Below are 27,261 nucleotides of genomic sequence, written 5' to 3'. Positions count from 1 at the left end.
CTTCCCTTCCTCACCTTCCTGACCCGCCCTGCGGTTCGCCGCGCGCCGCTTCCGTCGTCGGAGTTGTGACGTTTACGGCACGCCGGAAGGAGAACCTGCGAGCGCTTTTAGAACTATGGCGGCGGTCGATATTCGAGGTACAATGTTACCCTTTGTTTCCTGCTTGGCTGCGGCCTCGTTTGGGGGTTTATAGCTCGTGGTGGGGGCAAATTCAGGATCTTTTGTGAGGACTGTCAGGCGATTATGAGTGGTTTCTGTGGACAGCCCAAGGCTCTAATGGGGCTCCTCAGGGGTCTCTTAGAAGCTTCAAAACGGAGGGGATAGAAGAAGCTCTGTGCTTCGAGCCCTCAGACCTGCAGTATTGTTGGAGACACGTATCTCTACAGCGAGACTGGGACTGTTTCGTCCGGGTGTAGGGACGACCTTTGGGTAGAGATGGGGGTGGGATGACGTGATTTGGTTCATCTCCTGGGACGACGCGTGGGAGCTGCCTTATTCCTGACCCTGCGCCCCTCATGTCCTTGGGCATGAATCCCTAAAATTTTCTTCTGTAAGTTTTATTTTTGAGGCTGCAGTCCCTTCCATCGAACACCCAACAGTTACTGAGAGCAGGGATCGGTCCTTTTTCACAGCTGAATTGTAAAGGTACTCGGGTATTTGTTGAATCAGCGAATAAATGCAGGGAGGCACAGTTCCTTAGCTACTTGATTTTCGTTCCAGTTAGGCCGTACATTCTCTTCTCAGCACACGTACACACATCTTTTTCAGTGAATTTGGAAAAAAAAAAAAAAAAGTCTAGGAATTGTGCTCTGGGATTCCAAAGAGTGAACGAAGGGCGGTTAAAATACAGTGTAAAGCTTGAGAACTTAGTTCCAAACTGTCCGGGGTCCTCCAGATTGGAAGTAACCTTTTATGAGAGTGAGAAAAATTTATGAGACAGAGAGAGTACCCATGAATATCTTTATTTTTTTGCTGTTGTGATGGGTCCCCCAAAACTTCTTGGCCTTGTATGAAACTCTTAATCTGCATTTATTTCCATTTGAAACTTTGTGTGCTTTTCTTTAAAGGAAATAAGAAATTTTGTACCCATATACGAGACCTTTCACCCCCAGCAGTTTAAAGAAAAAGGGCTTTCCTCAAAGGTTGTCTAGCTGTAATAGTTCTTAATCGTTTTTATCTAGAGTTATTTTTGTTGTTTACACCTGATTATTAAAGGGAAGTGTTTTGAGATGCCTTTTTCTATATTAACCAAATTGGACTCTAGAAATATATAGAGATATATTAGAAATAGAAATACATTCTCATTTATATTTACCCAGAACGTCCAATGATCTTCACCATTTCTGCAGTGTTTTTATGTTTGTTTTTCAGAGTGTTTCAGCGTGCCTAATTTAATTAGTTGTTGCTAGAAAGCTGTACTTTAACTATGTCAACATGTTCATTTACTCCATCAGAGTGTTTTCTGATATTTACCTTTCACGGTGTTTTTCTTAGATTTGGTTCAGTCATTGCAAAGGCTTTAAGGTGGGGCGTTTCTGGTGTGTTAGAAGAAAAGTAAGGTCAGTGTGGCTGACGCAGAGTGAGAGAAGTTGGGAAGGAGATGAGGTCAGAGATATTGGTGACTTGGTTGCAAGCCATGATAATAAGATCTTTGGCTTTCTAACTGACTAAAATGGAGAGCCACTGGAGGGTTTTGTCCAAAGGGGATGAACATAATCTGACTTGCTGTTTTTAAGGATCAGTTTGTCTGCTAAGAACAGTGTAAGAGAGTAAGAGGGAGTGTAAGAGGGAGAACAATTAGGAGGTCATTTGTGTAATGCAAGGAAATTTGGAGGTAGTTGGGACTAGGGTGGTACTTGACTTAGTAGTATATTCTCTTAATGGGGCTGTGGTCACAGGTAGTCCCCAGATGGGACAGATATATTTCTCAGCTGCATACCACCCTCGTAATCTCGGTTAACCCTTTTGTAACTGAACATCCTTGGATTCTGGAGTATGTGTAAATCTATGTCTAGTAGAGTAACTTGTCCTTGGCCCTCAGTCATAAATACATAGACATTTGCTGACTATTTTAAACCTGGTCCTGTGCAAGTGCCTGATGAGTAAGACACAGCCCTGGTTGTCTAAAAAGTCAAATTTAATGGGAACACATTTGTATTTCTGGGTTAAAATATGATGAGTATTAACAAAAGTATAAAAAATGCTGTGAGAACACATTTCTGTCTTGCAAAGCAGAGAAAGTCTTTGTAGAGATACTGACATTTGAAATGAGTTCAATTAGTGTGACTAAATTATCTGCTAAGCTCACTCCTTTTTGAGAATGGGATCTCTATTTTTAAAGGCATAAACTGGAGGTGGGGAGAGAGGTACAAACTAGAACAGCCTTGATTAAGGCAGAAGTAAATTTTGGTCATTGAAATTTTAAAACAAATTGATTACTGGCACTGCCACCAACATCTTCATAATTAACATTTACTGGGTTATTACAGTATGCTAAAAGCATTTCACGTTTACAATCTAGCACAGAGATACTATGTAGTATCTATATAGTACCAGCCTTCTTGAAGTATTGTGTGAAGTGGTTAAAGTAGTGTCTGGCACAGTGTTCAGAGTAGTGAATAATATTCTTTGTTTGTATTGGTTTCATAGGCCTTACTTGACTGATTTTTCATCTTTCATTGGTTTATAATATGGGGAAAATACGACAGCTGCTGATCAGAATACAGCTTGGTGAAGAAAATTATAGGGAAAATACACTGAACAGTCACTTGAAGCAAAAGATATTTATGATTCCTTCCAAGTTCTGACAGTCTGATTCCACATTTAACTCAGTATATCCAGGGACACCTAGGTGGCTCATTTGGTTAAGTTTCTGCCTTTGGTTCAAGTCATGATCCCAGGGGTCTGGCATTGAGTCCTGTATTGGGCTCTTTGCTCAGCGGGAATCCTGCTTCTCCCTCTGCCTGCTGCTCCCCCACTCCCAGCCTCCACTTGTATTCTCTCTCTCCCTCCGGCAAATAAATAAACTTTTAAAAATCATTTAAAAAAAACCCTTCAACATATCCAAGCCAAAGTCACTATCATTTCTTTACTAAATGAGTTATTGGTTCCCAAGTTCTCTGACTTTATAATTGATCATTTAAAAAATTGGTTGTTTTCTCCCTAAAAATGTCAATTTCGTCCTTACCTCTCTGTGCATTGCCATTGCCTTCCACCAGGTCCTTATCACCTCATGCACATAACTGTTGACTCTTCATAATTGTTGGCAGGTGGAATCTGTAATTACATATTTATTCATTTCTGCAGCTTATTCTACCTATGCTGAAATGATCTGTAATATTGTAACAGTTTGTTATCAGTAACTTATGACACTGTATAGACATAGTTCCCATTATGTGAGAAACAAACCTGTAATTGTCAAATACTTTTTTTTTTTTTAAGATTTTTATTTATTTATTTGACAGAGAGCGAGTGAGGGAGCACAAGCAGGGGGAGTGGCAGAGGGCAGAGGGAGAAGCAGGCTCCTTGTGGAGCCAGGAGCCCTATGTGGGACTTGATCCCAGGACCCTGGGATCATGACCTGAACTGAAGGCAGACACTTACCTGACTGAAACACCCAAGTGCACCCACAAATGCCTTTTATATAATTATTCCTAAAGAAATTTTAAAAATGTAAGAATGTTGCTTTGAAGAAAACTACTTTAATAACTGGACTCTAGTGTTTAAAGCTGAAATTAATAATTATCTTTAGTTGCTTTTCATTAAAAAAAAATCTGTCTTTTTCTGAAAATGTTATTTCCTGGCATGTTAGATATTTGGTTATGGTATGGTGTATTTATGATGAACCATCTTAATGCTCTATGTTGATTATTTGATGATTCACTTACTTCATCTGTTTGTTTTTTCCTTTATTTTACAACATACAGAGCACATTTTACCTTTATAAAATTACTCTTTCTCATTTGATTAATTTCCCTTAGAACTGCTTGTTGCCTTGGATTAGACCTGACTTCTTTAAAGGTGTCAGAAGCAATTACAGTTTAGGAAAGATTGAAGTTTTCCATTCTCCCTTTTTCAACTAGTATTAATTGGCATTTTGATGTTCATAACTTAAACCTAATGGGTTTTAGTACTGTCAGTGATATGGAACATTATTGCCGTCAGCAGGGAATAAAAGCTCATTAATAAAGCTATCTAATTCTATTTACCGTATCTTTTTTTTTCTTTTTGCATTTTGAAATATTAGAGTTAATTCTATTCCAAAATATGAAACTGTATTGCTGTAATTAAAGGCATTCTACTGCACTTGCTTCATAACTCTTGCATCATTATCTCCTCTGCATTAATAGCTTCCTAACATATTTTTGTCCCTAATTGGGAGGCCTCAGACTGGTGGCTGGGAATGTTTTCTTTGGGGTGCATTTATTTTTTAACATCTAGTGCCAAAACCCACCTCCTCCTCATCCTGTGAAAAACCATTCCTGTTCCCTCAGGTAAGGGATTCTCCTTCCACTGTGCTCTGGTAACATACTTATTCATATCTTTGTTACAGCGCTTATCATATCATCTTGTTATTGCTTTCTTGCACACTTTTCTGTGAGAGGATATAGGTTAGGATTCATACAGGTCTTAACATTAATAGTGCCTTTTGCGTTAGAGGCATAATAAATATTGGATTGGCTTTTTGTCATTTTTCTCATGCTTTATCATTTTGTTTCTTTCCTGTAGATAATCTGCTGGGAATCTCTTGGGTTGACAGTTCCTGGATCCCCATTTTGAACAGTGGAAGTGTCCTGGATTACTTTTCAGAAAGAAGTAATCCTTTTTACGACAGAACATGTAATAATGAGGTGGTCAAAATGCAGAGGCTAACATTAGAACATTTAAAGTAAGTTATTGTAAGAAGATTGCATCTTTGCCAATTAGAGATGTTGAAATGAAGCTCAAGCTATGGATAGTGAAGTACAGAGTAGAAGTTTTGGAAGAACTAGAGTTTGGGGAGGGGGGTTTACAAATTTGACATGCAAAGGAATTATCAGTAGTCATAACCTAGGAATGCTTTTCTGTATAATGTCATGTATTCCTGTCCAGTTGAGATATAGCTAATCTTAGCAAGGCAATTGTTCTCTACCAGGTGACCATACTCATTGTCTCTTTTACATCAAATTTAATGTCTTAAGCCATAGTCTGGCTTATAGTAGATTTTTCTTTGTATGATGGAATTTTAGCTTGACAGTTGCAGAGTAAGAGTCTTCAGACTTTGGATGCCAAATAATTAAGAATTTATTGCTATTATGAAAGTTTCTGAAACAATTGTGTAATACAGTTTTTCATTTGTTATCTAAACATCAGAGGGGTTCTTGAAATTAAATTCCTGAGGTAATTATAAATAGCTTTTAAGAGGCAAATATTTACAACTATTAAGACTACTTATTGTTGCTTTTAAATAATCTATCAGTTCAAAAAATTTGTAGGAGACAAGGATAAGGTTTTTATTGTTTTCTTGTTGAGTATTGAAATCTATGTCAAGACGTGAATGGTCTTCATGTACTATATATTTTTAGATTTTATGTATATTTGTACATCTCAGGAAGCATTGCAGTATTTTGGTTGTCTTTTTTGAAATGTACACTCTCTGTGTACTTTCATGACTGAAAATACTCAGATTTAAGCTTATTGTAGGTTTTTGTAGAGAAATTTTGTTGTTTAAAAATAAAATCTTACTATATATTCTACCTACCTGAGAAAATAGCCAGTTTTATTGGACAGCCAGTTTTTAGTATCAAACATAGGCAGTTTTAATTTGATTGACAGTGTTATTCTACTTTTATACAATAATCTGATTGTTCTACACAATTGTTTATAGAGCATTCATAGATCTCTAGATGTGTGTGTTCTGTTTTTAGTCAAATGGTTGGAGTAGAATACATCCTTTTACATGCTCAAGAGCCCATTCTTTTTATCATTCGGAAGCAACAGCGGCAGTCCCCTACCCAAGGTAAAAATGTAAACTTCAGGCATAATTTTCTTCTTAAAATACTATAATTTACTTAACTTTCTGAGCTACGTATTCTTACTTTTTTGGATTGGGTTCTGTTTTGGAGATCCCCAAGACCACATACATGTTCAGTGCTTTGCTGAGAGGACTCAGCAGACTTCGCATTTGGGTATGTTAGTTATACCTAAGATTTGTTATGGCAGCACAATAAGCTTCCACAGACAGATCAGTAAGGGAAAAAGCCATATCAAGTAGGATCTGTAGGAATCCATGGGTAAGCTTCCTTTGCTTTCCCTTCTGCAAGGGGCTACACCAAGTGCATCCTTTCTCCAGAAGCCCCCACACACATATTGCGTGTGTAGTATATATGCTTTCGGGAAGTCCTTTTGATACTCAGAGTCCAGAATTCTTCTTGAGGGCTAATCCTGGACATCATCTGCCTGCCAAAATTTCAGACTCTGAGAAGGCAGTGACACGTCTACTATAATCGTATTATTTGTACAAATTGTCTAGGCACACTAGTATAGCAGGCATAAATTTACCCTTAGAAGATACCTCAAAAGCCAAGTTCCACTAGTCACATGATTGGACACCAAGAGTCTTCCAGCATGCCCAAGGACAACTGTCTAAGCACTAACAGAGTAACTCAGTACATTGAAGCCATCTCTTCTGTGAGGATAGTTGTTGGGAACCTTGACATTCCTAAGTAACTTATTCTCTCAGTCCACTAAGTCTTAATTCTTTTTAAAAATACATGGTAGATACAGTTGCACCAAATTCATAGAGGATCAATTGAAAATCCTCATTAACGCATTCAATCGAAATTCTTACGTGGCTTATATTACCAAACACAAACTTGCTTTAGAAATCACACTGAAGAGTATAGAATTCAGATTTGACTTTGAGTCAAAGAAGTAGGTACGATTCCAGAGATGACCTGCTACATCTCTCATTAGATAACCTCATCAAGACATTTAGGAAAAACCTTCACCCTGATATTGATTTCAGAGAACGACTTGCTAAAGAAGTTGCAGTTCCAGAGCTAAGAATCCACATTTAGTTTCAAAATCTAATGATCTAGAGTCCCTGCCCAGCAGAAAAAAAGAACTTCAGAACAAAGGTAAGACCAGGAACAAGAGTTCCATGATGAGAGGGTTTGAGGTATGGTAGCGACACACGGTAGTACCAGCTTTACTAGCAGCTATTTATTCCTTTGGGACCCAGGAATGGGACACATTGGCAAGTTCAGTGCATCTGATATCTTCATCCTAGGCGCTAAATCTCTCACTCTGAGGTCTTATTCACCAATGTGTAGGTGGCTAATAGCAGCATTGGATCACTTGGGGACTTATCAGAAATGCACTGTCCCTACTGGGTAGAATCTGACTTTAATAAGATACTTAGGTGATTGAGATGCACATTCCAATTTGAGAAGCATTGCCCTGGTTGGCAAACTGTTTCTCTGAAGGTCCAGAGAGTAGATATTTTAGGTTTTGTGGGCCTCAGGGTGTCTGTAACAGCTACTCAATTAGTGTCATAGCAACCTTAGATAATAATATAAATGAATGAGTATGGTTGTTTTCCAGTATAAATTTAGTTACAGAAATAGGAATTGCCAAACCCTGCCTTAAGCTTTAATATGAGAATTGTAATAGGAATTTTAATTTAATTTAATTTTAATTGTTTTTTATGAAAATCTATTTAGCATTTTGTGTGCATAGCTATATTCATGAATATTTTTATTTTCTCTGCTTTAGTTATACCACTGGCTGATTACTATATCATTGCTGGAGTGATTTATCAAGCCCCAGACTTGGGGTCTGTTATAAACTCTAGGGTGGTAAGTATTTCACATTCTTGAAACACTAAAGAAAACTTTTAATCGAGCTACCTTGTTTCCAAGAGTCAAACAGAAGCTTTTTTTCCTTGTGTATGTTGGCACTAAGTGTTGGACTACTAGAATGTCTTGAACATGGGTTTCTATGGGCCAAGTCCATGTTAAAAGTATATATCACAGCCCCAGCTCTATAGTGATTAAAGTTCTGAAAAAAAAAAACAAAACAGAAAATTACTGTCTTTGCATATGTAATATTGTGGGTATTTACTTTGGAGATTTTAGTTGATCTAATGAGAAATTCAGAATTTGTTTTCTTTTTGCAAGCTTACTGCAGTGCATGGCATTCAGTCAGCTTTTGATGAAGCTATGTCCTACTGTCGATACCATCCTTCCAAAGGGTATTGGTGGCATTTCAAAGATCACGAAGAGCAAGGTGGGTAAAACACCCAGAACTCCTCTAAGAACACTCTTTTGGTATTTTGAGAATGAAGCTGTTTTCTATAGAAAAAGAGCTGTTGATTTCTAGGTGTGTTTTAAATAGGAAGACTTCATAGGATAATGACGGTTTCATAGCTACGATTACTGTAACTAGATGTGGTAATGCTAGCTTTCCCGTAGGAACAGATAGAAATTTTAATCTATAGGTAACTGGTAATCTTTGGTAAGTTGATTCAAGGTTTTAAAATACTTGGAGCATATAGAGGATATCGGTGATGAGGAATGAGTTATGATGATGTATCCTGCTTACCTAACTGTTAGGTCCTCTTGAAATCTGGGACCTGAATCTCCCATCTTCAAAGTAGGGGAGATGATTTTACAGCCCTGTCTCCAGATGGCCAGTCTGTTTTCTGACCTCTCCATGTTATTACCTGTTGTGATGCAAGGTCCCCTAGTTTCCATAACTGCTAGTTTCCTATGGGACTGCTAGACTCTATGGTTCTGCACCATACTTTACAATAAAAGTGCTCTGGAAATGTGTCTATAGCAGTATACCTATTTTCTGAATTTCCTTCTCTGAGAAATAGCAACTCAGAATAAATTACTTAAGGAAGAGTAGCCTTTAAATAGCATTCAGACCTGTGGAATGAATGGTCTTTCAGATACAGTTTTTTAATATATATATATATAAATTTTTTTTTTTTTAGGATTGTATTTATTTATTTGACAGATCATATGTAGGCAGAGAGGTAGAGAGCGAGGGGGAAGCAGGCTCCCTGCTGAGCAAAGAGCCCGAGGCAGGGCTTGATCCCAGGACCCTGAGATCATGACCGAAGCCAAAGGCAGAGGCTTAACCCACTGAGCCACCCAGACGCCCCTAGTTATATTTATTCTTAATTGTAGGTGTAGGCAGTAACATTTGGCTTAGGAAAGTTTGCATCTGTTGAATAAACTTCTCTTGACCTGTTTGCCCCTATTCTAATGAAATGTTTGGAATAAAACTTACCTGGAACTCATCATTTATAGATAGTCCCCCAATGCAGCTCCCTGCAGGGGAAAGTTCACACATGCATAATTTCAGAATTTCTCTTGCAAGTTCTTTTCTTTCTTACCTTTATGATCTGTTTGGTTTGTCCTGTTTTTTTTTTCAGTGAATTATAATGTTCATAGTTGAGTATGATAACTTGAGTTTGTGAACGTTGCATTTCCATTTGTACCTATTGGGTTTTGTGGGAAGACAATTTAATACACTTAAAATACACAAGATAATTTCAGATCCATAATCTGGATTGTGACTTAGGTAATTATGAAAAATGTTAGCCTTAAAATTCTTAATGTCTGTCTGAGCTTAGATAGTAAAACTGAAACATCTTTAAAAGACTTAATCAGCTTTTTAAATATTAAAATGTTAACTTCATTTAAGAGGGAAGAGTTAAGAATACTTGTTTCTATATATTGTGTTTATTTTGGGGGATAATCTTTGGAATAGTAGTTATTAAAAATAATGTTTGGGTATATTCACAGTAGACAGAGCTTTGTAAAGTGTAAGCACCAAACTAATTAGGCAGTGTTTTGATTTGGACTTCATATTTTAATAGATAAAGTCAAACCTAAAGCTAAAAGGAAAGAAGAACCAAGCTCTATTTTTCAGAGACAACGTGTGGATGCTTTACTCCTAGACCTACGACAGAAATTTCCACCCAAATTTGTGCAGGTAATGAGAGTGCATGTGGTTAATTTTGATTTGACACTTTCCTGGAATATTTATCTTTACTTGAGAACTGTTTCAGTTGTGACATAAAAATAGTGACTTTCCTCATTTGTTAAAAATGGTCTCTGGGTCAGGGGGGAAAGGGTCTCTGAATCAAAGGAATGTTTTTAATGACTTAATGGAAGAAGTGGGTAAAGGGATTGGAATTAACACTGTTCTGTGCTCTTATGTTTAGTTTCTCTTTGAATCTTCACAAACTGAGGATGTACATAACATTCTCGTTCCAAAGTTGCTGAAAGTGTCATAGATGGTAACAAACTAAACTAGAATCTGAAGCCCATGGTGTTTCTACTCTTTATGCTGCCTTTCATCCTGATGTAATAGATATCTAAGCCCTAAAATGATACACCAGTTAAAACTTTTGTAACAAGTGGTACCTGCTAGAGCACGTGACTCTTGATCTTGGTGTAATGAGTTTGAGCCCCCAAGTTGGGTGGAGAGATCAGGAGTAAATGTAAGAAACAAAAAACTTCTGTAACAAAAAGGACAGTTGAGGTAGAGAGTTTGGCATAATAAATGAAGGAGTAATAAATAGAGTTTCATCATATCGGTTATTAAGTTATATGAATTCTGTTATTTTATTGAGCATAATAGTAATAACATCCACCTGCCATTTTACTAAATGAGCTTTTGAAGTGAAGTAGGTTTGAGATGGAGTATGTGAATATGTTTTTCTCAGTTCATACTTCTACAGGGCTTTGTACACACAGGGTCATGTATACTACTTTTCTTGTAGTGGGGGGACTAAGATTTTCAGGTTGGTTTTAGATTTTTTTTTTTTAAGATTTTATTTATTTGTTTGACAGAGAGAGAGAGGGAGAGATCACAAGTAGGCAGAGAGACAGGCAGAGAAAGAGGGGAAGCAGGCTCCCTGCTGAGCAGAGAGCCTGATGTGGGACTCGATCCCAGGACCCTGAGATCATGACCTGATCCGAAGGCAGAGGTTTAACCCACTGAGCCACCCAGGTGCCCCAGGTTGGTTTTAGATTAAATGAGATCTTTCACACTTTGATGTGACTTTAGAACAGGCTTCCCCTCCCGCTTTCCCTGACTCCACTGTGTGAGAGTTGTATGCTGTTGGAATGGTGGTGTGGTGGTGAAGGGAGCGGAGGACAGAATGGAATGTAGGACAGGAAAGTTAATTTAGAGAACTCTGATGAATTGCATTTGAAGATAAAATAGTGTCTGTTGAATAAGTAAATTATAGTGTGTGTAGGGGTATGAGAACTATAATAGTGCAGGAGGTTCAGTGTGGTTGACCATTCAGTGAGCACATAATATATATGAGGGAGGCTTAGGGAAGAACACCTGGACCTCCACACTACAGTAGCCATTAGGCGCATGTGACTATTGAACATTTGAAACAGCCCGTGTGAATTGAGCTGTGATAGAAGTATAAAATGCATACTGGGCTCAAGGACTTGGGGGTGGCGTACAGAGTAAAAAGATGTAATGAGGGGCGCCTGGGTGGCTCAGTGTGTTAAAGCCTCTGTCTTAGGCTCGGGTCATGATCTCAAGGTCCTGGGATCGAGCCCCATATCTCTGCTCACCGGGAAGCCTACTTCCCCCTCTTTCTCTCTGCCTGCCTCTCTGCCTACCTGTGATCTTTGTCTGTAAATAAATCAATAAAATCTTTAAAAAAAAAATGTTAATGACCAGCTTGCATTGGTGGCTCACATCTTTCTTTTGGACAGTTCTGATGTAGAAAATGGGAACAGAACACACAAAACTAGAAATAGGAAAGAGTATGAAGGGACATATTAATGTTCATATGAATTAATGGACATACTAATAATAATGGACAGATTTCTCAGAAACCAGAAATCTTTAGTTTGTTTTTCTTTTTCTAGTTCCTTGAGGTGTAAACTTAAGATTGCTTATTTGAGAACTTTCTTCCATTTTTTAATGTAGGCATTTATTATTATAAACTTTACTCTTAGTAATGCTTTTGTTGTACCTCATAAGTTTTGGTATGGTGTGCTTTCATTTTTATTTCTTTCCAGATAATTTCTGATTTCCATTTTGATTTCTTCTTTGAACCATTGGTTGTTCAGTAGTGTCTTACTTAGTTTTCACATATGAGTTAGCAAAAGGAAAGAAGTGAAAAAGATGAGTAAAAACAAATGAAATAGAGACTAAAAAAACTTTAGGAAAAAAAAAGAAACTAAGAGTTGGTGTTTTATAAAGATAAAATTGACAAACTTTTAACTAGACTAACAGAGGAGACTCAAATTAGAAATGAAAGAGGAGATAGAAACAAAAGGATCATCAAGAGACTACATATAAGTAATTATATGTCAACAAATTGGAAAACCTTAAAAAAACTGGAAAACCTATAAGAAATTCCTAGAAATGTACAACCTCCCAACTCTGAGGCATGAAGAAACAAAATCTGAACAAACCAAAAATGAGTAGGGTGATTAAATTAGTAATCCCATTATTAACCTCTCCACAAAGAAAAGTCTAGGACCAGATGACCTCATAGGTGAATTTTACAAACATTTGAAGAGACTGGCACCAAACCTCAAACTCTTTCAATCCAAATTGTATGAGGGCAGCATTAATCTGATACCAAAGACAGACAAAGAACACTACAAGAAAACAAAACTATGTTCAGTATCCATGATGAACACAGATCCAAAAATCCTCCATGAAATACTAGGAGACCCAATTAAACAGCACATTAAGAGAATCCTATACCATGATCAAGTGGGATTTATCCCTGGAATGCAGGGATGGTACAACATACTGAAGTCAGTCTTGATGATATACTATATTTTCAGAACAAAGGTTAAAAATCACACAGTCATCTCAACAGATGGGTTATTCTTAAGAATAAGATGGCTTATTCTTAAGCATGTGACAAAATTAACAGCCTTTTATGATAAAAAAAGAAATTCAACAAACTGCATAAGAAAAGAATGTGCCTTGACATAATAAAGGTCATATGTGATAAACCCATAGGTAACATTCTCCGTGGTTGAAAAACAGAGTTTTTCCTCTAAGATCAGAAACAAGACAAGAATACCCACTTTGCACAGTTCTGTTCAACATAGTACTGGAAGTTCTACCAGAGAATTTAGGCAGTAAAAATAAATAAAAGGCATTCAAATAGGAAAAGAAGTAAAATTGTGTCTTTATGTGATCCCTGACATGATCTTATACATACTAAACTGTAAAGATAGCACTCAAAAGCTGAATTGGTCAACAAATTCAGTGAAGTGGCAGGATGCAAAATCACTCAAAAATCAGTTGCATTTCTATACACTAACAACGAACTATCTGAGAAGGAAATTAATTCCATTAACAGTAGCATTAAAGAATACTTACTAATAAACTTTGTTTTCAGCTTTATTGAGATATAACTGGTGTATAGCATTATGTATGTTAAAGGTATACACTGTATTGACTTGATACATTTGTATATTGCAAAATGATCACGCTAGCATTAGCTAACACCTGCATCATGTCACATAGTTACCATTTCTTTTTTGTGGTGAGATCATTTAAAATTCACTGTCTTAACAATTTCTGAGTATATAATACAGTATTATTAACTATAATCACTATCCTGTAATTGGATCCCCAGAACTTATCAATGGAAGTTTGTACCCTGCGACCAACATCTTCCCATTTCCCTTGCCAACCACTCAAACCACTGATAAATATCACTTAACTCTCTCTATTTGAATTTGGCCTTTTTAGATTCCTCATATAAATGATACATAGAATATTTCACGTTCTCTTTCTGGCTTATTTCACTTAGTGTAGTGTCCTCAAGGTTTATCTTTTTTTCTGCAAATAGCAGTATTTCCTGCTTTCTGATGGCTGAATAATAATCAATTTCATACCACATTTTCTTCATCTGTTCATCTTTTGATAGATTGTAGGCTGTTTCTATATCTTAGCTATTGTGAGTTAATGGCTGTCGTAAACATGGGAATGCTGTTATTTGCAGTATCTTGTTTTCATTTCCTTTGGATATATACTCATAAGTGGGCTTGCTGGATCATGTATTTCTTTTTTTAATTTTTTGGGAACTCTCTGTATTGTTTTCCATACTGGCTGTACCAGTTGACATTTCTACCAGCAGTGTATAGGGGTTCCATCTTCACATCCTTGCCAACACTTGTAATCTCTTATCTTTTGTTGATAGTCATTCTGATAGGTGTGAAGGGATATCTCACTCTGGTTTTGATTTGCATTTCCCATTCTGATTAGAATGTTGAGCACCTTTTAACATACTTGTTAGCCAGTTGTATATATCTTCTTTGGAAAAATACTCACTTCCTCTGCCCTTTTTTTGTTTGTTCTCTTTTTAAGATTTTATTTATTTATTTGTCAGAAAGAGAGAGCATAAGCAGGGGGAGCAGCAGACAGAGGGAGAAGCAAGTTCCCTGCTGAGCAAGGAGCCCTATGCGGGACTTGATCCTAGGACCCTGGGATCATGACCTGAGTTGAAAGCAGATGCTTAACCAATTGAGCCACCCAGCTGTCCCTCCTCTGCCATTTTTTAATTGGGTTGTTTGGGGGTTTCTGTTTTGTTTTGACGTTGAGTTGTATGAGTTCTTTATATATATTTTGAGTGTTAACCCCTTATTGAATATAGGATTTGCAAATATTTTCTCCCATTCTGTAGGTTGCCTTTTCATTATGTTGATGGTTTCCTTTGCTGTGCGGGAGCTTTTTAGTTTGATATTGTCCCACTTGTTTATTTTTGGTTTTGATGTGTTTGCTTTTGGTGTCAAATCCAAAAAATTATCTCCAAGACTGATGTCAGGGAGCTTATAGCCTATGTTTTTCTTCTTGAGATTTTTGGTTTCAGGTCTCACGTTCATGTTTTTAATCCATTTTGAGTTCATCTCTGTATGGTGTAAGATAATGATCTAGTTTTATTCTTTTGCGTGTGGCTGCCTGGTCTTCGCAACACCATTTATTGAAATCTTGGTCAAAGAGGTTACTGCCTCTAGGATTTTGATGGATTCCTGTCTCACATTTAGGTCTTCTGTCCATTTTGAGTTTCATTTTTATGTATAGTGTAAGAAAGTGGTCTAGTTCCATTCTTCTGCATGTGGCTGTCCAATTTTCCCAACAGCATTTGTTGAAGAGACTCTTTTTTCCATTGGACATCTTTCCTGCTTTGTTGAAGGTTAGTTGACCATAGGGTTGAGGGTCCATTTCTGGGTTCTGTATTCTGTTCCATTATCTGTGTATCTGTTTTGTATCAGCACTCTACTGTCTTAATGATTACAATGTTGTAATACAGCTTAAAGTTTGGAATTGCGATGCCTCCAGCTTTGGTTTTCTTTTTCAACATTCCTTTGGCTATGCGGGGTCTTTCCTGGTTCCATACAAAATTTAGGATATGTGTTCCAGCTCTGAAAAATGTTTATGGTATTTTGATAGGGATTGCCCTAAATACACGTGTAGATTACGCTGGGTAACATAAACCTTCTAACAATGTATGTTCTTCCAATCTATAAGCATGGAATGTTTTTCCATTTCTTTGCATCTTCCTCATTTTCTTTCATATGTGTGCTGTAATTTTCAGAGTACAGAACCTTTACATCTTTGGTTAGGTTTATTCCTAGGTATCTTACGGTTTTTGGTGCGATCGTAAATGGGATCAACTTGTTCATTTCTCCTTCTTCTTTCTTGTTGTTAGTGTACAGAAATGCAGCTGACTTGTGTGCATTGATTTCATATCCTGTGACTTTGCTGAGTTCTAGCAATTTTGGTTGGGTTTGGGGGGGTTTGGGGTTTTCTACGTAGAGTATCATGTTGTCTACAAAGAATGAGAGTTTGATGACTTTTTTGTGATTTGGATCAGACTTAGATTTAGACTTGATTTTTTTTTTTTAAAGATTTTTTTTAATTTATATATTTGACAGAGAGAAATTACAAGTACACTGAGAGGCAGGCAGAGAGAGAGAGAAGAAAGCAGGCTCCCTGCTGAGCAGAGAGCCCGATGCGGGACTCGATCCCAGGACCCTGAGATCATGACCCGAGCCAAAGGCAGCGGCTTAACCCACTGAGCCACCCAGGCGCCCCTAGACTTGGTTTTGATTGATAACCAAAATTGAGAATATAGGAAAAGAAACAGATTGTGGTTTAAATACTAGTTGTTAAGGTTCTATTTTAATTGACCATCTCCAGAATATTCAGTAGCTTACTGCTCTGTTTAGGTTCTGAGGTATCCCAGCTGAATGACCTTTTTTTCTGGCTAGGGGTCCTGTCTTAAATTCCACATACTTTCCTATTCTGATGAGCTAGACAATGTAGAAAACTTCAGACTCTCGAATCTTAAAAAACACTTTGCTTTGTAGAAAAATATAGAAATTTAAAATAGCATATGAAAGCAAGTAGAATAATTAAAACCAAAACCCCTGTATGTATCTGTTACCTGGCTTTAGCGGTCATCAAACATGGCCAATCTTGTTTATTTTGAATTTATTTGAATTTGAGTTTATTTGAATTTATTTTGAATTATTTTGAAGCTGGTTGCAGACTCCGTATCATTTCAGCTCTTTTTTTACGTTTTTCTTTTTTATTATTTATTTTTAAAGATTTATTTTAGAGAGAGGGAGTGCATGCACATGTGAGTAGGGGGAGGGGCACAGGGAAAGGGAGACAATCTCAAGCAGACTATCCACTGAGTGCAAAGGTTGATGGAGGCTGATGCAGGGCTTGATCTCTTGACACATGAGATCACTACCTGAGTTGAAACCAACAGTCGGATGCTCAACCCACTGAGCCATCCAGGTGGCCCCATTTTTCTTTGAAAGGTTTAGCCATAGTCCTACTTCTCTTGTCATTTTTCTAGTATCCTACATTTCTTTTAACCATCCAAGGGCCAAAGTCAACTCCAAAAGAGAGAGTATGTCCACTTCTATGTAATAGAAGAAAGATGGCTTTCTCTAGAATTGTTAATCCTGCTCCTCCTCCTATGCAAAATGTTTCTTCTGAGATCTAGAGAGGAAAGTAGATTTTTGGTTTACCTGAAGTCTCCTGTGAACTCCCTGTTTACCAATTGTGTCTCCCAGAACTGTTTGTAGCTCAGGACTTACTCTTACTTACCCGTTGTATTTGACAGTTGAGCTTCTGGGTTGCCTTATGAGGAGTGCTCAGGAGAATATTAGGAAAGCCCTGACTGCTTCCATGGAGTTCCTTTTTCCGTGTTTTAATTCTTATTATTACTGAAGGTTACACTGACACTAATGTGATGGGAGTTCAGGGCCCTTTATGATGAATGTATTTTCAGTGCTGTTTTCAGAAGTTGTTGAACACCATAGTATTCAGCTAGGTTTATCTCAAGGTTACTGATTAAATTTTGTCAAAATTTTCCCCCATTCTATTTTCCTATCTGAAACCGTATGCTACTAGTTTGTCTGACAGTATTCACTAGAAAAGATGAGAGTGTGTGTTGGGTATGTGATAACATTATTCAGATGTCCACATACAGTCCAGTGTCCAGTATAGTTCAAATAGTTCAGTGCTAGCAGTAGAAGAAAATTCCCCTCTCAATTTCTTACTTTTCAGTGTTATCCCATGTATTTCCTCTCCTGTTATAAAGTAAGAAAAATTCTTTGTTCCCTCAGATCACTCTAGACATATTTAAATCCTGATATATTTGTAAGATGTGTGATAATATGGGTATGTTGGAGGTCCTTTGAGCACCCTCGAGTCTGGAGATTTGTTCAAAGGGCTCACTGGATTTATTAGAATGACCTAGTAAGGATATACAGCCAGATTTAAGGAAAAAGACAAGTAGAATCTGGGGGAGCCTGTGTGCAGGCTTCCTTATATCCTGTCTTTCCCATTAGGGATTAGACAAAGTACATTCTTCTCTCAACGGTGAAATTGAGGCAACATGTATGTGGTATTTTTGCCCAAGGAAGTCCATTAGAGAAGTGGTGCTGGTGTTTTTTTTTAATACAGGAGAGGGAGTTCATCATGTAGGTACTCTATCTAACTGACACCAAAATTCACATTCCTGGAAGGGAAGTAAATGTTCAGCATAAACAACATTGCACAGTGAGGCACCACTATCAGGGAATGATGGGAACCTTCCAAAATTTCTTAGTCATCAGCAAGGGCTAGCCTTGCAAGCTGCCTTTTCTAAGGATAGCAGCCTCAGGCTTTCAGTGTTTATCTTTTCTGCACAATGGATAATAATATGGAACTCAATTTTGGTCTTATTAAGTGTGGCTTCCAGAGCTTGCAGTTGGAATGAGCTATCAGGCAGTTGTCAGCATGAATCTGGAAAACATATCAGGAAATGATAGTCTTTAGTCATAGAATAGATGAGAAAGCTTAGGAAGGGCATGTAATTTCAGAAAGAAATTCAGAAAATGCTTGGAAACATTAACTTAAAAGTTCTTTCCAGATGATGGGGAAGTCTGTAAAGTTACATGTATGTGTGTATTTAATGCATGTGTTTATAGGAAAAGGAATAGTAAGTTTAAAGGAGGTAGCTAGGAGGGAACTTGGGGTTTAGACATCCTTTTTTTGAAAATGTAGAATACAGAATCATTAACTGCAAGTGAAGGGTAGGTTGTGAGCCTTGAGGAGGGAAGGGGAAACTGTTTTAAAGAATTTAAGTTAGGTGATAGGAAAAGGGAGATGATGGGCACCCAGTGGCTCAGTCGTTAAGTGTCTGCCTTTGGTTCAGGTCATGATTCCAGGGTCTTAGGATCGAGCCCTGCATCGGTCTCCCTGCTCTGCAGGAAGCCTGCTTCTCCCTCTCCCACTCCCCCTGCTTGTGTTCCTTCTCTTGCTCTGTCTCTCTTTGTCAAATAAATAAATAAAACCTTAAAAAAAAAAAAAAGGTGGGGAAGATGACAGTGTAATCAAATGAAAGAGCTGTTGCACAGAATGGAGGATCTGACCTTGTTTGGTCAGACTCATAATGACATTGTTCCTGACTCATGATGCCCCTGTCATTATTTTACCATAGTTTGATTTAAAAAAAAAAAAAAAATTTTTTTTAAAGATTTTATTTATTTGAGAGAGAGAGCATGAGCTGGTGGGAGGGGCAGAGGGAGAGGGGGAAGTAGACTCCCTGCGGAGCAGGTGGCATGACCCGGGCCAGAGGCGGACACTTAACCAGCCAGAGGCAGACACTTAACTACCCGAGCCCCCCAGGGACCCCATAGTTTGATTTTTAATAGACGCTCATCAGAAGCCTTATGTTCATAGAATAATACCTTCTTCCTCTTCGCTTCCCATACCTGCCATCTTTGTAAGTTGGAGTGTTCATCTGTATTTTATTCTGCTTTCTTCAAGCTCGTATACCCTAAACAAGTATGCCTCCGGTGTCTCGAAAGACTCCATTATTCTCTGCCATTGGATTCTGCTTAGCTACTTTTTGTGAAGTATTACAGCCTGGGTGCGGAAGCAGAGGGCCATGTAGATAGATGTTCAGGGGAGGATCGTTTATGTTTGATACTTTCATCCTAGTTTTAGTTTTGTGACTTCTGGAACAAGGGGATGAGAAGTAGAAAATGATACATTTACTTTTTATGGTACATGAATGGTAGTTCCTCTTTATGGAATCATTTTTAATATAATGTGAATGAAAGTATAATTTTAATAAGAATTATGAAGTCAAGAAGAAGAGAACTTTGCTAACCTGCCCTGTTTTCTCCTCTCTATCCCCCTTTCTTAAAATTATAGCAAAAGTCTGGAGAAAAGCCTGTCCCAGGTATGGTTCCTGATATTCTTATTAAACTTGAAGTAAAACCGGTCTGTTCAACTCAGTGACAATTGTAGCACATGAAATGAGCTAATGTTCTTTTGTCCTTCTAGACTCTCATGGTAATTTGTTACTCCTAATTTGTGAGACCAGAAGGTGCTTGTGTGGTAGTGATATGAGTACTTAAAAGATTAATTGGAGTAGGAAGAGTACATATTGAGGGGGGTGGAGGAGCCAAGGCGATCTGAGTTTTAGTTCAGATCTCAGTGTGAAAAAAAAGTTGTGCTGTTTCATCATTGAAAACAGATATTGAAGCATTTGTTCAACCTGGGAGAGACTCTGTATCTTGTTTGTGCATATCGTCTTATTTAAAGGACAAGTGTTTTTGTGTATGATCACAAATTTGCCTGGGTTATCAGGGTTTTAGGTTTGTAAATGGGTTTTTAAATATCTGCCTGATGAAACAGCCAAATTTAGAACTGAGATCGGCAGTTCTAAATGGAGTTGAGTCTAAACTATTCATTTTACTGTTGCCTAAATTGATCTCATCCCTCCGCCTTCCTCTCCAAAAAATACCTGCTTTTGATGTCTAGTGGATCAGACAAAGAAAGAGGCAGAACCTGTACCAGAAACTGTAAAATCTGAAGAGAAGGAGGCCACAAAGAACGTCCAACAGATAGTGAGCACCAAAGGACCTCCTGAAAAACGAATGAGACTTCAGTGAGCAATGGAGAAGAGAGAAGCTTGCAAGGCTCCTCTTGCCCGTTATTTATACCTCATTGCTGTGACAGGCTCTTGAACTTTGAAATTCTTTGTCACAGCCCTTCCATTTGTATGAATGTGCTTGTTCTTTAAAAAAGGATGTAAGGACCCTCATGCTTTTGATATGAATATTTTTAATGTATGTTTTATAACCTTTTCCCTATTCAGCTTGAACAGCCTCCTTACTCAAATGTATACTGCTATATACATCCAAAAACAAAATAAAGATATTTATATAAAGCACTTACTCATGACTTTTTCCCTTTATTTTGTCACTGAAATGTTTCCGGATGCACTTTGTAAACATAAAGAATTAATGTGAAAGCAGTGACTGAGCTCATTTTCTTTTATTGTGTATTTCTCAGTATTAAAATAATAAAGTGATAATTTGAAAGATAAAGGGGAAAACCTCCTACAAATACTGTCACAGTGCTATGAAGTTTTTTTGTGCGTATTTTTAAAACTGCAGCTTGTAATTATTTCTCTTCGTGCAGTTTTACTTTTATCTTATTACTGTGTCTTTTGTAAGTACTTCTCCACGTTTGCTTAGTTTTTATAGACTATTTATTTTAGTGACTGAATAATTCCCATGGGTAATTCTGTTTTCTTTAAACTCTTCCTGTATTCTGCTTAAAGCTGTAGTGATTACATTTGTGTATAATGACTTTTCTTTAGGATAGAGTCCCACCAGTAGAATCACTGGAGTCTATACTCTTTCTCTTTTTTGTATAACTTTAAGTTCATATTGTCACACTGTTTTTCTCAAAAGGTTTGGAACCAGTTTTTCAAACAGTAAAGTACGAAAGTACTTCTCCAGAATCTGGCTACCACTGAATATTGTCATTTTTGTTTTTAGTGCCAATTAAGTAGCAAAACATGTGTTTTAAGTGGTTGAATAATTCTCATCTTTGATTTTGCTTTTATGAAATGTCTGATTTTTGTATAGTAAGATTTTTAGCTTTTTATTTTGACAAAATCACAAGCTTGTAGAAAATATGCAGGAATCGTATAAAAAATTCCTATATATACCTTTTGCCCAAATTCCTCCTGTATTAACATTTTCCATACTTGTTTTATTCTTTTATTTCTTGCTTCTAACTCTTCCTGTCAATTGCTTTTTCTCCCTTTATGTATGTGTATATATAATACACATACTTTATATATAATACACATACTTACACCTTTAATTTCAGATTATGTCCGTTGCATACCCTAAAACCAAGGACATTGACTTACATAGCGACAGTACAATTATCAAAAGTAAGCTGGCATGATACTACTATCTGATCTGTAGATCTTATTTAGATCTCTCCAGTGGTGCCAAGAAATTACAGCAAAATAGTAAATTCACAGCAAAAGAATATCTTGAATTACACATTGGATTTAGTTGCCCTGTGTGTTTAGTCTGCTTTGATCTGCAACAATTCTTCAATCTTCCTTGTTTTTCATGACTTGATATTTAAAAGGTTTAGGCCGGTTACTTTGTTGACTGTCTTTCACTTTGGGTTTGTATGATACATTTTTATGGTTAAATACACCTCATGTATTTTTGTGAGTAATATGACAGAAAGGTGCTTATTGGAGACACATACTGTCAGTTTGCCCCATTTCTAGAGGTGATGTTAACTTTGATCGTTTGGTTAAAGTAGTGTTTGTTAGGTTACTATACTGTGAAGTTACTCTTTCTCCTTTTGTAATTTATAGGTATCTTGTGGGGGAAATAGTGTAAGGCTCTTTAAATATCCTGTTATTCCTCAACCTTTTACCCAGTAGGTATTATCCATTGATCATTTTTCTCTGAATCATGGATTGGTTTGATGGTTGCCCAGTGTCCATTTTCTAATTCCATCAGTCCTTTATATTTATTGGTTTTGTTGTTGTAAAGAATAGCTTTCCTTTCTTCCCTGCTTATTTATATCATTGTGCACCCATGGACTCCTGGATTCTTAATGTATTCAACAAGTTATATTTCCTTACTATCATTATTTATATTGATGCTCAAATTTGTCTCAGATTGGGCCAATGGGGGTCCCTTCAAACTGATTCTTGTGTCCTTTTGAAATGACCCCCTGTCATTGATTGAGCATTTTCTTTACATGTTAACACAGTAGTGTATTTCAGGCTTATCCCAACCCTGGAGTCAGCCATTTCGCTAAGGATCCCTGGTACCTTTTGGTGGAAAATAGACTTGGAAAACCCAAGATGTGTTTGCTCTATGTGCTCATTTGCTACTAGACCTTGTCAGGCTTCTAGACCTTGTCAGTTGACCATTAAGAAAGGGGTAAATGAATATGCAGTGCACCCACACATTGGTATCTGTCTGTTGTGTGTATAAAAAGCCATCAGTTCGTATTGATACCATCACATAAGTTGCAGTCCATGACTCTTGTTCACTGTTCTCTTGCATATTTGTTTTTTTTTGGGGGGTTTTTTGGTTTGTTGGTTTTTTAAATTTATTTTTTATTTATTTTCGGCATAACAATTCATTATTTTTGCATCACACCCAGTGCTCCATGCAATCCGTGCCCTCTATAATACCCACTACCTGGTACCCCAACCTCCCACCCAACCACCAATTCAAACCCCTCAGATTGTTTTTTAGAATCCATAGTCTCATGGTTCACCTCCCCTTCCAATTTCCCCCAACTCCCTTCTGTCTAACTCCCCATGTCCTCCATGCTATTTGTTATGCTCCGCAAATAAGTGAAACCATATGATAATTGACACTCTCTGCTTGACTGATTTCACTCAGCATAATCTCTTCTAGTCCCATCCGTGTTGATACGAAAGTTGGGTATTCATCCTTTCTGGTGGAGGCATAATACTCCATAGTGTATATGGACCACATCTTCTTTATCCATTCGTCTCTTGAAGGGCATCTTGGTTCTTTCCACAGTTTGGCGACCGTGGCCATTGCTGCTATAAACATTGGGGTACAGATGGCCTTTCTTTTTACGACATCTGTATCTTTGGGGTAAATACCCAGGAGTGCAATGGCAGGGTCATGGGGAAGTTCTGTTTTTAATTTCTTAAGGAATCTCCACACTGTTCTCCAAAGTGGCTGCACCAACTTGCATTCCCACCAACAGTGGAAGAGGGTTCCCCTTTCTCCACATCCCCTTCAACACATGTTGCTTCCTGTCTTGTTAATTTTGGCCATTCTAACTGGTGTAAGGTGAGATCTCAATGTGGTTTTAATTCGAATCTCCCTGATGGCTAGGGATGATGAACATTTTTTCATGTGTCTGATAGCCATTTGTATGTCTTCATTGGGGAAGTATCTGTTCATGTCTTCTGCCCATTTTTTGACATGATTATCTGTTTTTCGTTTGTTGAGTTTGAGGAGTTCTTTATAGATCCCAGATATCAGCCCTTTGTTTGTATTGTCATTTGTGAATATCTTATACTCCATTCTTTGGGTTGCCTCTTTGTTTTGTTGACTGTTTCCTTTGCTGTGCAGAAGATTTTTATCTTGATGAAGTCCCAAAAGTTCATCTTCGCTTTAGTTTCCTTTGCCTTTGGAGACATATCTTGAAAGAAGTTGCTGTGGCTGATATCGAAGAGATTACTGCCTATGTTCTCCTCTAAGTGGAGGCATCACGCTACCTGATTTCAAGCATTACTACAAAGCTGTGATCACCAAGACAGCATGGTAACTGGCATAAAAACAGACACATAGATCAGTGGAACAGAGTAGAGAGCCCAGATATGGACCCTCAACTCTATGGGCAAATAATCTTCGACAAAGCAGGAAAAAATATACAGTGGAAAAAAGACAGTCTCTTCAATAAATGGTGCCGGGAAAACTGGGCAGCTATATGTAGAAGAATGAAACTTGACCATTCTCTTACACCATACACAAAGATAAACTCAAAATGGATAAAAGACCTCAACCTGAGACAAGAATCCATCTCTTGCATATTTGTAACTCTTTTCCACGTTGATGAGAATTCTGGTTGCTGTTCTCCATAATGTTATTTATTTGCTTAATCCTAGAATAACAAAGTTTTAGAATTACTAACTTATTACTACTGCAAAAAAGAAACTTACTGTAAGAGTTCAGTATTCGGTAGGGTTCTTTTTGTCTTTAGCCCAAGGATGATATATATAGTTCATATACTGTGTTTAAAAATTATTTGGATTAATATTTTTTCCTCTTCATTGTGGTTACATTGTTTACTTATTAAATGGTTTATTACATTTGGTTCTGTTTTTAATTCCAGTTTAGTTTTCCACTTCATCTTACTGATTCTGCTTTGTTGTTGTTGTGTTGTTTTGAGGTGTGTGAGATACTAATGTGCCTCTAAATTTCAGAGCTGTCCAAAAAAGATTCTCAGTACCACATCCTTTTTTCCTCACCCCTATTCATTTCTTCTGTCTTTTCCAGCTCATTCCTACTCCCTCCCCCCGCAATAACCAGTTAGTTTCTAGTTTACCTCTACTAGATTGCTTTTCAACAAAGGAGCAGATATTTTCTCATTTCCCCTCTAACTCAAAGGGCAATGTATTTTATAAAATTTTGCACTTTGCTTATTTTCCACTTATTTAGGTGTGAACTTGAGACATAAAGATATTAACTCTTCGTCATATTTGCTTCAAGTATTTTTCCAATTTTTTTCAGCAAAGCTTTTCTTTCAACTACATTATAAAGTAAATATCACTCATAGAAAAGTACAGAAAAGAATGAGAGTACAACTCATTATACCTGTGCAAATTACCATGCAGGTAAAGAAGTTGAAAATATTGCCAATACCCCAGAATCTCCATTATGTCCTCTCCTAATCACAGCACTTGTCCTTTTGATGGTAGCTCACTGTTATCCTAGTTTTATGGTTAATCACTTGTTACCTTTAAATTTTTATTATGTAACCATGCATCACTACCTAAGTGTATAGTTTTTATTACCTATTTATTTTTTATATAAATGGATCCAGTGTTTTCATGTATGGCTTCTTTTGTTTAACATTATGTTTATGATGTTTATCAAAGTTGTTTCATGTTTTTGTAGTTCTTTATTTTCATATCTGTGTAGCATTCCTTTATATGAATAGATTACAGCTTTTAAAATGTGTTTTAATGGTGGTGGACATATGGATTGTAGTTTTTGGCTATTATGAAAAACTTCTATGAATATTCTTGTACTTTTGTATATCGTAGGCTACATTGTATGTCCATCTCCCACTACCTCAGGATGTGACCTTATTGGAAAATAGGGTCATTGCACATGTAATTACTCAAGATGAGGTCTTGTTAATTTTAATTAGGCTTGGCCCCTAATCCAGGATCACTGATGTCCTTATAAAAAAGAAAACCATGTGAAGAAATAACAGGAGAACACTATGTGAAGATGAAGGACAGGAGTGATCCACCTATAAGCCTGGGAATTCTAGAGATTACCAGCAAATCATCAGAAGCTAGGAAGAAGCAAGGAAAAATTCCCTTATAGATTTCAAGAGGATCATGACCCTGCCGACACTTTGATTTTGGACTTACAGCCTTTGGAACTTTTAGATAATAAATTTCTTTTGCTTTAAACCACTAGTTTGTGGTACTTTGTTTTGGGAGCCTTAGGAAATCAGTAACAGTCTGCCTGTTACTCTTTTACTCAGATTGCTGGGTCACAAGTATGACTTTATACTACTTCATTGATGATGCTGATATGTCTGTTTAGAAGCTCCATGATTATAGTTTCACAATCAGGAATGTGGTCCATTTGTTGGGGATTAACTGATAGATCTATTTGGGGAGAACTGACATTCTAGCAATATCACGTCTAAAGAACCACAGACATGCTGTATTTCTTCATTTATTTAGGTTTTCTTTAATTTCTCTTAGAGTTTTGAGAATACAGGTCTGTATATGTTTTGTTAACTTTATTCTGAGGGACGCCTGGGTGGCTCCATTGGTTATGCATCTGCTTTCTGCTCAGGTCATGATCCCAGGGTCCTGGGATCAAGTCCCGGATGGGGCTCCTTGCTCAGTGAGGAGCCTGCTTCTGCCTCTGCCTGCTACTCCATTTGTGTGCACACTCTTTCTGACAAAACCTTTTAAAAAAAATTGTTCCAAGACATGTTTTTTTTTAAATACTATTATAAAGATGTTTAAAAGTTTTAATTTATATTTTGTCTTAGTATGTAGACTTATAGTTGTGTTTTTTGTATATTCGACCTTGTAGCCTGTTACTTTGCCAAATTCAGTTAGTTCTGATGGGGTATTTTGTGCACTGCTTAGGATTTTCTATATCCATGATGTCACCTGGGAATATAAAGAGTTTTATTTCTGTTAAATAACATGAAATTTATCATTTTAACCATTTTTAAGTATACAGTTGAGTGGCATTAAGTACATTCATATTATGCAACCATCGCTATCCATCTCCGGAACTTTTTAATCATCCCAAACTGAAACTCCATACTCATTAAACAATAACCCCTCTTTTCCCCTTCCCCCAGACCCTGGTAACCAGTGTACTGTACATAACTATGAATTTGTCTACTCTAGGTATCTCATGTAAATGGGGAAAATACTTCTACAGTATTTAACTATTTGTGTCTGGTTTATTTTAGTTAACATAAGGTGTTCAGGGTTCATCGATGTTCGAGTAAGTGTCAGAATTTTCTTTTTAAAGTTAAGTAATACTCCATTGTATGTATGTATGTGTGTATTCACACACATTCTGTTTATTTGGTCAGTGGACATTTGTGTTTTCACATTTGACTGTTGTGAATAATGTTGCTATAAACACTTAATGTACAAATGTG

General features: G+C 37.1%; 1 protein-coding gene across 3 annotated transcripts; it reads left to right on the top strand.

The window, feature by feature from the left end:
* Window positions 1-27,261, top strand: MED6 (mediator complex subunit 6). Of its 3 annotated transcripts, XM_082733360.1 has the most exons (8): window positions 1-137; window positions 4,729-4,888; window positions 5,907-5,998; window positions 7,756-7,838; window positions 8,160-8,268; window positions 9,872-9,987; window positions 19,720-19,747; window positions 20,332-20,743. In XM_082733360.1, the coding sequence occupies exons 1-8, from the start codon at window positions 116-118 to the stop codon at window positions 20,460-20,462; spliced, it is 741 nt and encodes a 246-aa protein (XP_082589486.1). In that variant the 5' UTR covers window positions 1-115; the 3' UTR covers window positions 20,463-20,743. The 3 variants fall into 3 exon arrangements, with proteins under 3 accessions (XP_082589486.1, XP_082589487.1, XP_082589488.1); XM_082733361.1 differs by lacking the exons at window positions 19,720-19,747; window positions 20,332-20,743 and adding an exon at window positions 25,765-27,261; XM_082733362.1 differs by lacking the exon at window positions 9,872-9,987.

Source organism: Mustela nivalis (assembly GCF_964662115.1).
Source record: "Mustela nivalis genome assembly, chromosome: 6".
Taxonomy (NCBI): domain Eukaryota; kingdom Metazoa; phylum Chordata; class Mammalia; order Carnivora; family Mustelidae; genus Mustela; species Mustela nivalis.
The sequence above is the reverse complement of the archived record's forward strand: the minus strand, read 5'-3'. Positions and strand labels throughout refer to the sequence as shown.